This window comes from Plasmodium inui, assembly GCF_000524495.1.
Source record: "Plasmodium inui San Antonio 1 unplaced genomic scaffold supercont1.7, whole genome shotgun sequence".
In the NCBI taxonomy this organism is placed as follows: Eukaryota; Apicomplexa; class Aconoidasida; order Haemosporida; family Plasmodiidae; genus Plasmodium; species Plasmodium inui.
In genome coordinates, this window is record NW_008481841.1 from 723,783 (window position 1) to 736,632 (window position 12,850).

The following is a 12,850-nucleotide window of genomic DNA, read 5'->3' on the forward strand; positions in this document are numbered from 1 at the left end:
TTCACGTGCATATGTTTTTATATGCGCACGGATGGGGAAGATCCCGACTTTAATTGATACGAGCGTGATCAGCATTATTGCAGGCATACTTCTGAAGTGCATACAGGGAGGAAAAAAAAAAAGAACACCATACAAAAATGCTTCCTTCAGAATAAATAGCAACCAGAGCCAACACAAATGCGGCTGCAATTGTTTTTGCAATTTTGCATAAAAATATTTTACATTTTTGTTCGCCAATTAGCTTAAATTCCTCCTATGTATATGTATATTCTTTTTTTTTCACGTTAACCAAGAAATTGTACTCTCTGCAAAAGAAGGTGGAAAAAAAATTCAGCAGAATTGACTAGCCATATGTAGCAAAACACATGTCATCAATTTCCGTGGTTCCCTAACCTGCGAGCTGGTTTCTCTGTTCCTTAATAAATTTACCATTGCCAAGATGCATGAATGATTGGTAAGACGTCTTCACTCCGGGAACACATTTCCTCGTTGTTTACCGCTTCGAAGCTACTTTAGCAATTTCATACATGGCGAATTAATCTGAACTTGTATTAAAAAGGCAACTAAATGGTGGAAAAGAAGTTTCCGTCGCGCTGAATGAAGTGAAGGTTGCATACCTTTGTGGTGCTTCCATTTAGCACCTCTATCACATCGGGGGATAAACTGTGGTAATAAGTATGGCAACTCGCATGAATATATGTTTAATGTTACCAAGATGGCTGTAACTGGGGTTATGAAAATTTTCTGCAAGAGGTCTCTAGACATATTTTGAAAAAGTATAGGGAGGAACATAGCAAAAAAAAAGAAAGATAATGGCGTCAAAATAGCCTAACGACAAAACACACATTTGTGTCCACCTATTCGCGAATGTGACATGTGACAAGAAGGGAAAAAGGGAAGGGGGACGCGATTGACAAATCACTTCAATTAACCCAGCTGCCTTTTTGGTCTTCCCTGATTTACCCCTGGTGCTGCGCTGTGCCGTACGCTTTTCGTCTACATAAAAAATGACACATTTGTTTTGGAAATCATTGTGGTTTAGCCAAAGTGCCCCTAACTAGAAAAAACAACAAAATAATAATTACCAAAGGATGAAATGAACGAAGGTGGCCGAAACTTGGGCTAATCACCTCTTGGCGTTACGTAAAAGGCGTTAAAGTAACATACCCACAGTATAAACAAAAATGCGTGCCAAAAAGGTGGCGAAGGTTGAATGCACACCACATAAGCCATCCTTCAAATGGGATAGAAACGTGATTAGAAAATCAAATTATGAAAGGCATCTACCTGCATAATTTCCGCAAGGAAGTATGTGCATAATCAACCCTATGGACGATGAAAAGGGAAGTGACCAGAAAGGGGGAATAATAATTGCGCCAAAATTGGCGAAAAACTTCGCACCATTGTTCAGGGCAAGGACGGAAAAGCTTCCCGCGCAAATTAGATAAAGTTCCAGCGCAATATCGCATCAAAATTAAACTTCAGTTTAGGGTTACATGTTGTTGGTGTTTCGAATATATTAAAAAAAAAGGTCATAGACGCAGGGACAAATTGGACGGATAAGAGGTAAATTAAAAATGAGGTACCTCAAAAAGAGCATTGGAGGTGACAAAATGGTTAGCATGCCGAGTAGGTGCACCCGATGGGCACGCCGAATGGACTACCTACGGTACAACGCCCAATCGGAGCACATTTAGGCCATTTTTTATATACTCTAAAAAAAAAATCACAAATTTAGGAAATTTTTTCATATGCATGTACCTGAACGGATAAAAGTACACCTCATGCAAATTAGATAATCGGATTGGTTTAAAGAAGATGATGTAGCATTCGCTTTACATAGTTAATAATTCGTGTCTGCCCCAAAAATGAGCACTAAGGAAGATAAAGGTTCTGGATCTTTTCAATCGTTTTTTTCATGATACGATGAAGAGATGTTATTCCGAGCAGGAACCCTTCATCTTTTTGATTACTATTCAAACTAGCATGGGCAAAATCGATTATGTATATGTTTGCGCTTTTTAAAATTTTGGAGTTTAATTTTGTCTGCATGTATATGTCTCTTTCTTCTGACGTTAGAGAGTCTTCAAAAATGCTCTGCATTTGTTCCATAAAGTCGAAAATATCTTCCTTGTCTTCCTTTTCCGTTTTGTTGCTTCTTTCTCCTTCTGGATCAACTTCGAAGTTGGAGTTCTTCACATTAGTTAGTTCGGTCAGCTCCGTAGTTGGGTTTCCTTCCGCCTCGGCACTCTCTTCACCGTCGCTCTTATTCTTGGAGGGATCCGAATCAAAAACAAATAACAAGCTGGTCCCGTAGAAGGCAAATAGCTCCTGGGATTCAAAGAAAGCCTCCATGTGTTCTAGGACGAGAAGCAGTTTCTTTAACAACATCTTGGAAAGGTATACATTGTCACATGCTAGGAAGTACGACATGAATGCATCCACAAAATCATCATCGTTTCTTATAGAATGAGCATCCTCCTTTGATATGAAAAAGGGTTCTTCTTTTTTTTTGTCCCAACCTATTACGCTTGTTAAATGGAATCCGTGGGATAGGCAGGATCGGCTCTTGGCCTTTTGAATTTTCTTCTTTATAGAATCCTCATCGCAGTCATCGCCATATAGTCTGACCCCCATTTTTACATCCATCACACACGGGTGTCTCATTTTACTTAACACATTGGCTAAACAAATGGCAGTTTTATTTTTTTCACTTTTTAAAAGAGGTTCACTCTTTTTTGTAACGTTTGGGTTGTCGCTAACACTGTCAATTGTTTTCTGCTCTATCACATTGTTTTCGTTGTCGTTCTGCTCAAGCAAAGAGTTACTTTCGCTCTTAAGATCGACATTTTGGCATGTATAATTTTCCTCAGAATTTATCGTCACGACGCTATTTTTCGAGTTCTCTGAGTTATCATCATTGTTGCTTTTGTTTTCGTCCTTCTCGTGTAATGGAGCATCTATGGTTTGTTCCTTCCAATTGTTGTTATCTTCTGTTGCATCGATCGTGCCTCTGCTTCCGAGACGTTCCTCCACCACGTGCACTATTTCAACATCTTGGGGAGCCCCTTCCTGGTAACCCAGCTGGCGCAACTGCGTTTTCTTTAAAAAGGAATGGTAACATGGGACGGTAAACTTCAATAACTCCTTGGCTTGCTTTTTCTGCTCTTGGGATAAGTCAACACTTAGAGAGATGCCCTTCACGGTCACTTCATCTTCGAGAATGGAGGCATAATCCACCATGGTACCCGAAATACATATTTCTCTCCCGCAGCATAGATACAACCACGCATAGAAGTAGGCTTCTAAGTCGGAACAGAGCTTAATTATGCGCGTAATTTTTTTATTTGGAGGTAACACCCATTGGTTTCTGTGTCCACTTCCGTAAAAGAATATGAATCCTTTCTTTCGCTGGGTATACATGGTGAAGGAGTTCTGCAGCTGGTCTTGGCAGTACTTCAAATTTGTTAGATCGAAGCCAAGGTGGCTGTCGTGATGGTCACTCTGGTGGGGAGGACACTGGGCAAGATTTAAATTGGCAGCTACCCTCTCTCCGTTTCCACCGGTTACACCTGCCCGGCCAGGCCTCTCACTGCTATTGTGATCACTGACGTGTATTATGTCATCCTCCTCGGGGATTTTGGTGAGGTCCCATATTTTTATTCCCCCAATTTCTTGGTTGTCGCCACTAAGAATGGAGAACATTTTCGTGTGCTTTTGCGTCTGCGTCTGCCCCTTCCTTTGACGGTTGTTCCTTTTTTCCATCTTAGGCAAGGGTCCAGACAAGGCGGGTGCACTACTCATATTTCCATGTTTACTGATTTTCAATTTTAGCTTATTCAGTAGGACAACTTTTCTTTTGATGCTCCTGCTACTCTCGGAGCTGGAGACATTATAATCAAGTTCGTCGTTCGAAATGTAAAGATCGCTGTGGGATAAGTTCGAAATGGTGGTGGACGACATAGTGTACTGCCTCTTGTAAGTTTGGTTGTATCTTTTCCACTGCTCTATTTTTTTCTTCACGTAGGAATTCATAATTCCACCGTCTTCTTCACCATATGGAGCGTCGTCAGGGGTGCCACATCCCCCCCTGTGGAGATTATTCTGATAATGCCCTTCTCCATAATGGGAGTAATTAGTTCCGTCAAAGCGAAGATAATCTGCTCGGCTGTCCACCTTTTTGAATATAGTAATTTTCCTTTCAATACTTAATTGTTTATCTTCCAATCCTTTCTTTTTTAAAAAAGAATTATACGGTGGAAGTTTAATATTAAGGTGGAATGGATCCCCCTTGAGGATGCACAGAAAGTATTTTATTACTTTGTACGTGGAGTAGTGCAATTTTCCCCTTGTGATGAGCTCCTTCTTCTTGGACGTCATGTTACTAGTGCATGTCTTCCCTGGAAAGTGTCTGAAATTTCTGTTTGATGTCTTGTAATAATCTGAGTAGCATTTGAACTTGTAGAAATTAACGTGATCGTCATTTTTGTAGTTGTTACTAATGAGATTTCCATGCTTTACTTGTCTCCAATTTTGCATCTTGATAAATGCCGAATCGTTCGAGGATGTTAACTCGTCTTTGCTTGGTGCCCCCTTTGGTTCACTAATGTGAATATCCTTCGGGAGGGCTTCCTTGATTGCAGGAACTCCATTAGGAGGGGTACCCCTCGATAACCCCACTCCCTTTGTTATCATTCCCGCATCATTGGATGGCTTCCCAGTCCATTGGCCGTTTTGCATATGGGGGTAGTACTCCTCTGTATTTCTGTTCTTTTTAATTAACGCCTTGATACAGGCTAGGGTGCACTTGGGAAGGTAATTCAAATTGTATCCACCTTCTAACACTAGGATAATTCTTCCTTTGCAGAAAATGTTGGCGAAATTTTTTAACTGCAATGTCATCCACTGGTAAAAATTGTGTGTGAGGTTACACTCCCCCAGGGGGTCGTTAATAGAAGCATCGAACCCACATGATATGAAAATAAATTCAGGTTGAAAATTTTCCAATATAGGAAGAAGTAGATATTTAAATACGTAGTAAACATCGCAATTGTTGTAGCCTTTTTCGAGGGGCACATTGATGTTGAATTTGTAACCACTTTTACTTCCCAATTCGTTTTTCGCTCCTGTGCGTGGATAAAATAGATTTTCTTCATACGTCTTGAGATTCTTTCTTTCTTTGGTTCTTTTTTTTTTTTCCTTCTTTTTCTTCTTCATTTTTGTGTCATCATTGTGTGGGACACTACTTGGAGTTCCGTTGGAAGAGTCGCTGCAAATAGTAGCAGTCTTTCTGGTGTCGAGTTTGGTTGATATGGCACCCTCTGTGGTGCCTAAGATGGGACCCAATATGGAGGCGCCTTTAGTGTCCGCCTTAAACTTTTTACTCGAACCTTTGTTGATTTCTTCCTTCCCCTCTTTGCTACTCTTCCCGTTATCATCAGAACTATCTTTCTTCTTCCCCTTTTTGCCGTAAGCCGTCCCCCCACCAGCAGAGGAGTTAGCGCCTTTGTTGACAGCTCCCTCACCTTTCTTCCTCTTCTTCCTTTTCTTGTTCTTCCTATCATCCTTCTTTTTATCAAACCTGTGAATGGAAAAGCACAAGACGTCCTCGTCGCTGTAGAATATTTCTTGCGTTCCATTATCATGGTGCACATCCCAGTCGAAAATGAATATTTTCCTTATTCCATATTTTTTAAAAATATATTTGGACGCTACACTGATGTTGTTGAATATGCAGAAACCGGAGGGGCTATTTCTACTACAGTGGTGACCCGGCGGTCTTATGGCAGCAAATCCGCAGTTAATGTCAGTGAAGGAGTTGCTACTGGTAGTGCACTCCTTAACGCTACACATGGAAGTTGAGTAGCTCCTAAACAGTTTCTTAAAAATGGGCACTTCTTCCCTATTCGAGGGGTTATTCGTGGGGGGCCTTTCTTCAATTACGTTTGCTGATTGAGTATCTTCCTCTGGTTGTTCCGGTGGGGTGGCTTTATCAGTCAAGTTGACACCTTCCTGGGGGGAGCTCGTCTCACTTAAGCAGGGGGTACTCTCTTCTTTGTTATGTTCTGCGAGGGTGGAAGGAACCTCACTTGGATGATCTTCCCTAGTGGGATCTTCATTCGGATGGTTCTCCCTGGTGGGTTCCCCATTTGGAGGTTTCTCCCTAGCGAGGGAATCACTGGGGACCCGATTGACGCTGTAGCAGTAGTTGGACGTACTAAGAGCTTTATGAGTACCCCTTTTAGCAGCGGCATTGGAGGGTTGCTTATTTTTGGTGCTATCGCTGAGGCCGCGAACACAACCTACCCCGCTTCTACCTCCGCTATTGTTGCTACGGCCGATTCCGCTCCCCTCAAACCGATTCATCACGTATAGGTTATTCTCCGATTTGGAGCGTTTCAAATGAGTGTCGTGCTTAATTCTGTTCCCCAGAAAGCTTCTGACGCCGTTGGGTCGAATGTTCTTGAAAAAGTTATAATTGTACTGAAAAGATTTCTTAAAATCGATGTACTTAAACTTTTCATTCTTATTCGACAAAATGGCATCACAAAGATTTAGCAGTCCCCCAACGGCCCTCTTCGAAACTGTCCCCGTGTAGGAAGTATAGTATGTGTCGTGCTTGTCAAAGGGATATATAACGTCCTTCTTCTTGTATTTTAACTTCCTCTTTAGAGAGTAAAAGATATTATTGATATGAGTACTCGTGTGGCATTCTTTAATTTCTTCATATAAAGCTTCCCTGCATTTTATTTGAAGCATTTTATTTATTACGTTCTTTTTTTTCAAGGCTTTAATAATGCATTTTATTCTGTCAGGACTTTCAAGGTGATTTACATCAAAGTGGAGATTTTTACACATGTACTCTTCATCACAAACAAAACCTATGCAGTCATATTCTACATTGTCACTGCCACTCTTGGGGGAAGAGAAGATTTTTCCATTTTTTATATGACCCAGTTGATGGTCCTTATAATTACTGTCTGTATATTTGTACAAATGGTTTACATTCCTCGTTTTGTGTGCCTTGTTTGTGTTGCAATGTGTGTGGTAATTGTTTTTTCTGAGAAGCCGATTTTTGGGTGGTTCGGGCGGGTAGTATTCTTCCAGTGCATTGTTTGCGTAGGAACTGGAGCTTCCCTCGGGGGTGCCTAGAACTGTCCCTTGCGCAACATCGCCCGAAGAAGAGAAGTTAACGTTAGCAGAGAAGGCAGGAGGGAAGTCATCCAGTGCACCACCGCCGGCTACCTCTAAATCCGTGCCCGACTCCCTCCCAGTGTCTAAATCAGCACTCTCATCATATTCAATATAAAAACTGTTGTTCAGTTGTTCCATGGTATTGACCTTCCTTTTCAGGGATTGATATATTTTGTCAAGCATGTACTTGTTAGCGCTAAATTCCCCATCGTTGCTGCTGCTCGCGTATGATAATTTTCTCGTCCTAATGTACCTTTTCTTCCTAGCTGAATAATCCTTTTGCAATTTATTCCTACCTTTTGAGGCATTCTTATTGATCAGATTATTCCTTATAGTTAACCCTTTTTTGGTGTTTCTAAATTCCCTCTTTTGACTCAACTCCTTTTTTCTTTTCCTATCCCCTTGGTTCATATCACTTTTGCTTCTTCTCTTCCGCTCTCCCTTTCTTCTCCCTTCATGGTGTCTGGTGTTCAAATTTTTCTTCGCCTCGCCGTTTTGCTTGCGCGGAGTTCCATCTTTTCCTTCGGATTTCCTCCTTTTATAGATGCTTCTCAGTTTGCCATTTTGCTTATTACTTGTGAGCATCTCAAGGGGGAGGTCACCAACAAGGCGATCACCTGGGTAGAGGTTACTGATAGATTGGTTACTCGGGGAGCGATTATTACTGGAGCGGTAGCGCCGGATGAGACTACTGCTGAAGTGATTACTGCTAACGTGGTTTCCACTAACGTGGTTCCTACTAACGTGGTTACTGCTAACAAGGCTGTCGATGACCAAACTGTTGCGCTTATTTCTGGCACTCCTCAAGAGGGTTGTGTCCCCATTCCTACTGCTCTTGACACTGCTACTCCTCCCATAGGAACTTCTCAAATTACCATTCCTAAGCGTCTCCCCATCGGAGGCTCCGATAAGATCATCCATAAACACATCGTCCATCACCACGTCCTGTACGCTGTCCGCTACATTATTGGATTCTCTCAAATATAAACTAATGTCATTTAGGTTGTCGAATTTGGGTATGATGAAATTATTAAAATATGCCCCCTTGTCCGGAAGTTTTAAACGTGCTATTGTGTCCTGCTTTAATGGTGTCTGCTTACTGTCATTTTTGCTTTGAGTATTTATTATCCCGTTTTTCATATTTAGCAAGCGTGTTTGTATGTGGCGTTTTTATTAGGGGGCCCCTAAACTTCGTGTGTTTATATTAAATTTATACATATGTGTGTATCTAGGCGCATATACGTAAAGACATACATGTGGGGTAGTGGTAACTGGAGAGACGTCTTTTCACGTACATCCGTGCAAACATATTACATGTGTGTATATACCCTCACCTACTGGGTACTCTTTTGATATCATACTTTGCACACACGTTTGGGTGTGTGTATGGATGAGGGGTCGGCGTGCACAGGGGTTAATTCTCGAATTACAGACAATTTAACTGCCGAGCGCATACATTTGTTTTTTTGCGCCCCTCCTGTTCCCCTCCGTTCACACCTTGACCCGGCACTGAATTATATTCTGCTGTGGCGTTCCTCAGAGGTGGTACCTCCCTGCTTCGATCACTAGTTTGTTCGCCGCCTTGGCTCTTACTTTCTCACTTATCCCTAATATGTGCTCGCTAATTGGGGTCCGCAGGTTAGCGGGTTAGCGGGTTAGCGGTTGACTATGGTTCGGCTATCGCTTCACTGACGCCTTTTTGACGGTGCAGTATAGCTTCGCTATCACTTTGGTGTCATTTTCGATAAAAGTTTTACTATTACTTTTCTAATATTTTGGGTAATATTCTGGGTAATATTTTTAGTGATATTTCTGTTGACATTTTTGATGATATTTTTGGAGATATTTTTGGGGATATTCCCCCCCGTATGTTTGGTCGCTTCTCTTGTTCTTTTCTTGTACTTTGCTTTTTTTTTTGCACTCTTGGGTACTCTTTTTTTTCCTTTTCCTTTTTTTGCTCCGGTTTTTTTTTTCTCTTTTTTTTTTTTTTTTGCGTACTTCCCTTCCCAAACTAACGTTCGTTCTGTTAAAGAAGCTATTTAGGAAATGAAATATTCTAGACAGAAAATGATGAAATTATTTTTAGAAATTATATTAAAAATTGAGGAGAGAAAGGAGTGATTTTTCAGGATCCAGATTTAACACGTATACAAATACATCCGCATAAATTAATTTTCTTCGCGTGTGATAACTCGTGCATGTGTTCACGTGCATGCTCCACTGATTTGTTCGTGTACTTGAGCATACTTACGCAAGCGAATTGTTCGTCACAGCATGGGCGGACAATCGGCGAAAGTGCATTTGCTAGGAAAGCAACCGCCTACACTCAAACACACACCTTCCTGAGAGCCTTTGTTATGTACACATAAACGCGAACTTGCATGTGTACGCATACATCCCGTATGTACACATGCGCACTCGCATGTGCGCGGTGATACCCGGAATGCAGTACCGAGAGGGGAATATACCACCCTTGTACGTACAGGTCATACACGCATAGGTCTAGGCATTTGGCGAAACAACCAAGCAGTGCAGGCGGAAAAAAAAAATAGTGCGAAATTGTTGAGAACTAAAAAAATGATACGCGGAAAGACCGCGCTAGTAAGGTAACGCAAAAAAGAGAAAACAATGGTGAAAAATCAAAGGCGAAAAAACTAATGCGAAAAGGTAAAGAAGAAAAAACAAAGGCGAAAAAACTAATGCGAAAAAGCAAAAAAAGGAAAAACAGAGGCCAAAAAACAGAGGCAAAAAAACTAAGGCGAAAAGCCAAAAACGAAAAAACAAAACAAGAAAGATAAGACGCGAAAGGCGAAACATTGACTAAAGTGTAAAATAACAGAGTGAAAAATCTGTACTCGCGAGAAAGGGTACTGCTGGCTAGCAGGGTGCTAACAAAATGAGCGATACACAAATGCAGAAACGTGAAAAATAGCTCATAACTCGTCATCCGTGCAATAATCAAACAAATCTAAAGAAATGTGAAAAAAAATAAGAACTCAAGAAGAACACATATGCATAGGAATATTATTTCCGAAATCCTTCTTCTTGCCATATTATTGTTTTCTTCATTTCTGTCAAATACTACAAGAGGATAAACGTTCGGCGGAATTTTTTAGCTTTTTGTTTTTAAGCTGTCGCCGTCCATCTGTTCAAATGATGGACTGGCAGGTTCGCATCTTCCCGGCTTCACAGCTTCCTATCCTCACAGTTCGCCAAAGATTCAGGTGACCTCACATTTGACATGTCAATATTTCAAAATTGCAACTTAGCAGAAGTGTGGGTTCGTAAAAATGCGATTCTATATTTTTCAACTGCAAAATTGCGACTAAAAAATTGTAACTGAAAAATGCATATGGAAAATGCATCCACAGAGCTTCAGCAGCGCAAATTTACTTCACAAAATTGACAAAAAAGATAAACACCAACTGTCTTTCATGTCTGTAAAACGCTGTTCCATATTTTTTCGAAAACAAAAAAGGCGAAGCGATGCTATGGGGAAATTAGCTAACTTATCCGTCTGTTTACATTTATTTTTTTATTTTCTTTTAAACGTAGAATGCGACAGGACAGATAATCGTCGCATCGGATGTTTCAATGGGACTTACCCTGAACAAAAAAAAAACTGTGTATCTACATAAAAACTAACCTAAATGAATATGCATGCGTAAATGCACATCTCTAAATGCATGGATTCTCCTCCAGGCGCATAGCTTCAAATGTGCGCAAAAAATATAGAGGTAAGCACAATGCTAGTGACAACTGTTTTACCATTTGTCGATAAAAATGGTTCCTGTTGAAAGGGGAAAGGAGTAGAACTAAGCAGGAGATGTGAATCGCGTGTTCGCTCCGTTCTGTTACGAACAAAGAATTGTTAACAAATGGGTTAGTAGACTAAACTCCGCAACAACGCCCTTGCACATACAAATATGTATGTGTGTTCGCTTCTACACAGTTCGCACACATACATATACATTTGCTGCGAATCCTTACGAGACTTAACTATGCGCGCATCAGGAACAGGTGTTCGCAGGTGCACTATGTTGTGCCCGTTTCCTCTTGCGTCATTTCGCCAATTACCAAAAAATGACAAAAGGAAAAGGAAACATTTTAGGGGTGCACCAAAAAAAAGAAGTTAGCACGCGAACAACAAAAACGAAACTTCTACACTTAAAAGTGATAACAGTGGATACACGGCGCAGAAGTAAAATAAAAAATAGAATAGAAAAGGCCCAAATGATCACTATCGTAGGGGGATGTACAGCTCCTGTGGTACTCCCAAACGATGTTAAACGTATGCGCAAATTTTGGCGGCGACTGAAGTGTCCCAACAGAGAATCTGAACAAAAGTAGTTTCACGTGGTACCGGGGGCCCATTGACACCCATAAAAGCACTTCAAAGATGTCAATAGGGAAAGGAACAAAACAAAAAGAAAGCAAAGCCGGCCAAACCATGATCTTGTCTGAATAGCAATGCCAGTGGGGTAAAGCGAGTGGACAAGCCCAAGGGTACACTGAGCCGCACAGTTTGATAAGACCTTCAACGGGGTTGAAACCTACCAGTTAGGAGCCTCCTCTAGAAGGAACAATGAACTCTGTGCTGATAAACGTAAATAAATATTTGTTAACAGCAAAGCACATTGTTACAAGCACCCCTCACTTGCGTGCATGTACCCATTGGAAAAGTACAATAAGTGTGTGTATATACCCCCTACCTTTTTCTAACACAAATGAGCAAACTTACCAACATAGAAAGGACGGCATATTTTTCGTCATAATTGAATCCTGCATCGATTCATCCTTTATCTATGAAGTGATCAAGACGAACCAGGCGGTGAATGGAACGATTACCCCTCCATGTCAGCGAAGTTCGCGGGGTGGACTTTGCATAAATGAAAAAAAAGGCACTTAAAATGAAATCGTTTCCTAACTAAAAGAGAATGAACCGATCGATATGTTTTTTTTTTTTTTTTTTTAATTCTATATTTTTGTGATTGCTGCTCGACATGGTGTTATCTTCCCACTTGAGCGATAGACAGTTGCTGTAGCACTTCTTGCACCCCCATTGCTTATTGTCGCCTCCCACACGACTTAACCACAATGGCTCAAAACATATGCCTTCCTTGCTTCCTTGTATGCTATGGTACAGATGATTTTAAAAAATTTTGCAACAGGCTGGCAAGTTCTTAAAAATTTTACAATTTCATATAAAGAAAAAAACAAAGGGCGAAAGGTTAAACAGGTAAAAACCATAAGAAGGGGTAGAGGGGAAATGAGAACGTGTTTCCAAACCTTCGAATATTTACATAGGTATGTATACACCTAGGCGCGCGTGTTTGAGAAATATGATTTTCGCGCTGGTCCTTCTGGTGGAGGCTGCAAACGGGGGGGCCCTTCGTCCCCCGTGCGGACGTCTTTCCCACATGGGCAAGTGCCTACATGAGTAGATACCTACATGAGTATCTCTTCCTCTAGGGTGTAATATATATATAACAATGATGCGTTCTTCCCCCGCGTAACGGTGCACAGGTGCGTGCATAATGGCCCCACGAAAGCGCCGACAAATCTGAAACGTTAATTCTGCAACGTTAAATTTGCGACGCCAAATGTGCAACGTAAAATGTGCAACCGCAAACCTTTGAGGCACCCAGCCGAGAGA

The 12,850-nt window shown here is 41.1% G+C and overlaps 2 protein-coding genes across 2 annotated transcripts in view; both read right to left on the reverse strand.

The window, feature by feature from the left end:
* Nucleotides 1-1,875: 1,875 nt before the first annotated feature.
* On the reverse strand, nucleotides 1,876-8,334 carry C922_02196 (hypothetical protein; the record flags this gene model as incomplete). Its single annotated transcript, XM_008817795.1, has 1 exon — nucleotides 1,876-8,334. The coding sequence occupies one exon, from the start codon at nucleotides 8,332-8,334 to the stop codon at nucleotides 1,876-1,878; it is 6,459 nt and encodes a 2,152-aa protein (XP_008816017.1).
* A 4,159-nt stretch (nucleotides 8,335-12,493) lies between these two features.
* The window catches only part of C922_02197 (translation initiation factor 3 subunit D), a gene marked incomplete at both ends in the record, with an annotated part of 2,183 nt that continues 1,826 nt past the window's right edge, over nucleotides 12,494-12,850 (reverse strand). The window contains one exon of the mRNA XM_008817796.1: nucleotides 12,494-12,554. Coding sequence (XP_008816018.1) covers nucleotides 12,494-12,554 — 61 coding nt within the window. The remainder of the gene's footprint in view (nucleotides 12,555-12,850) is intronic.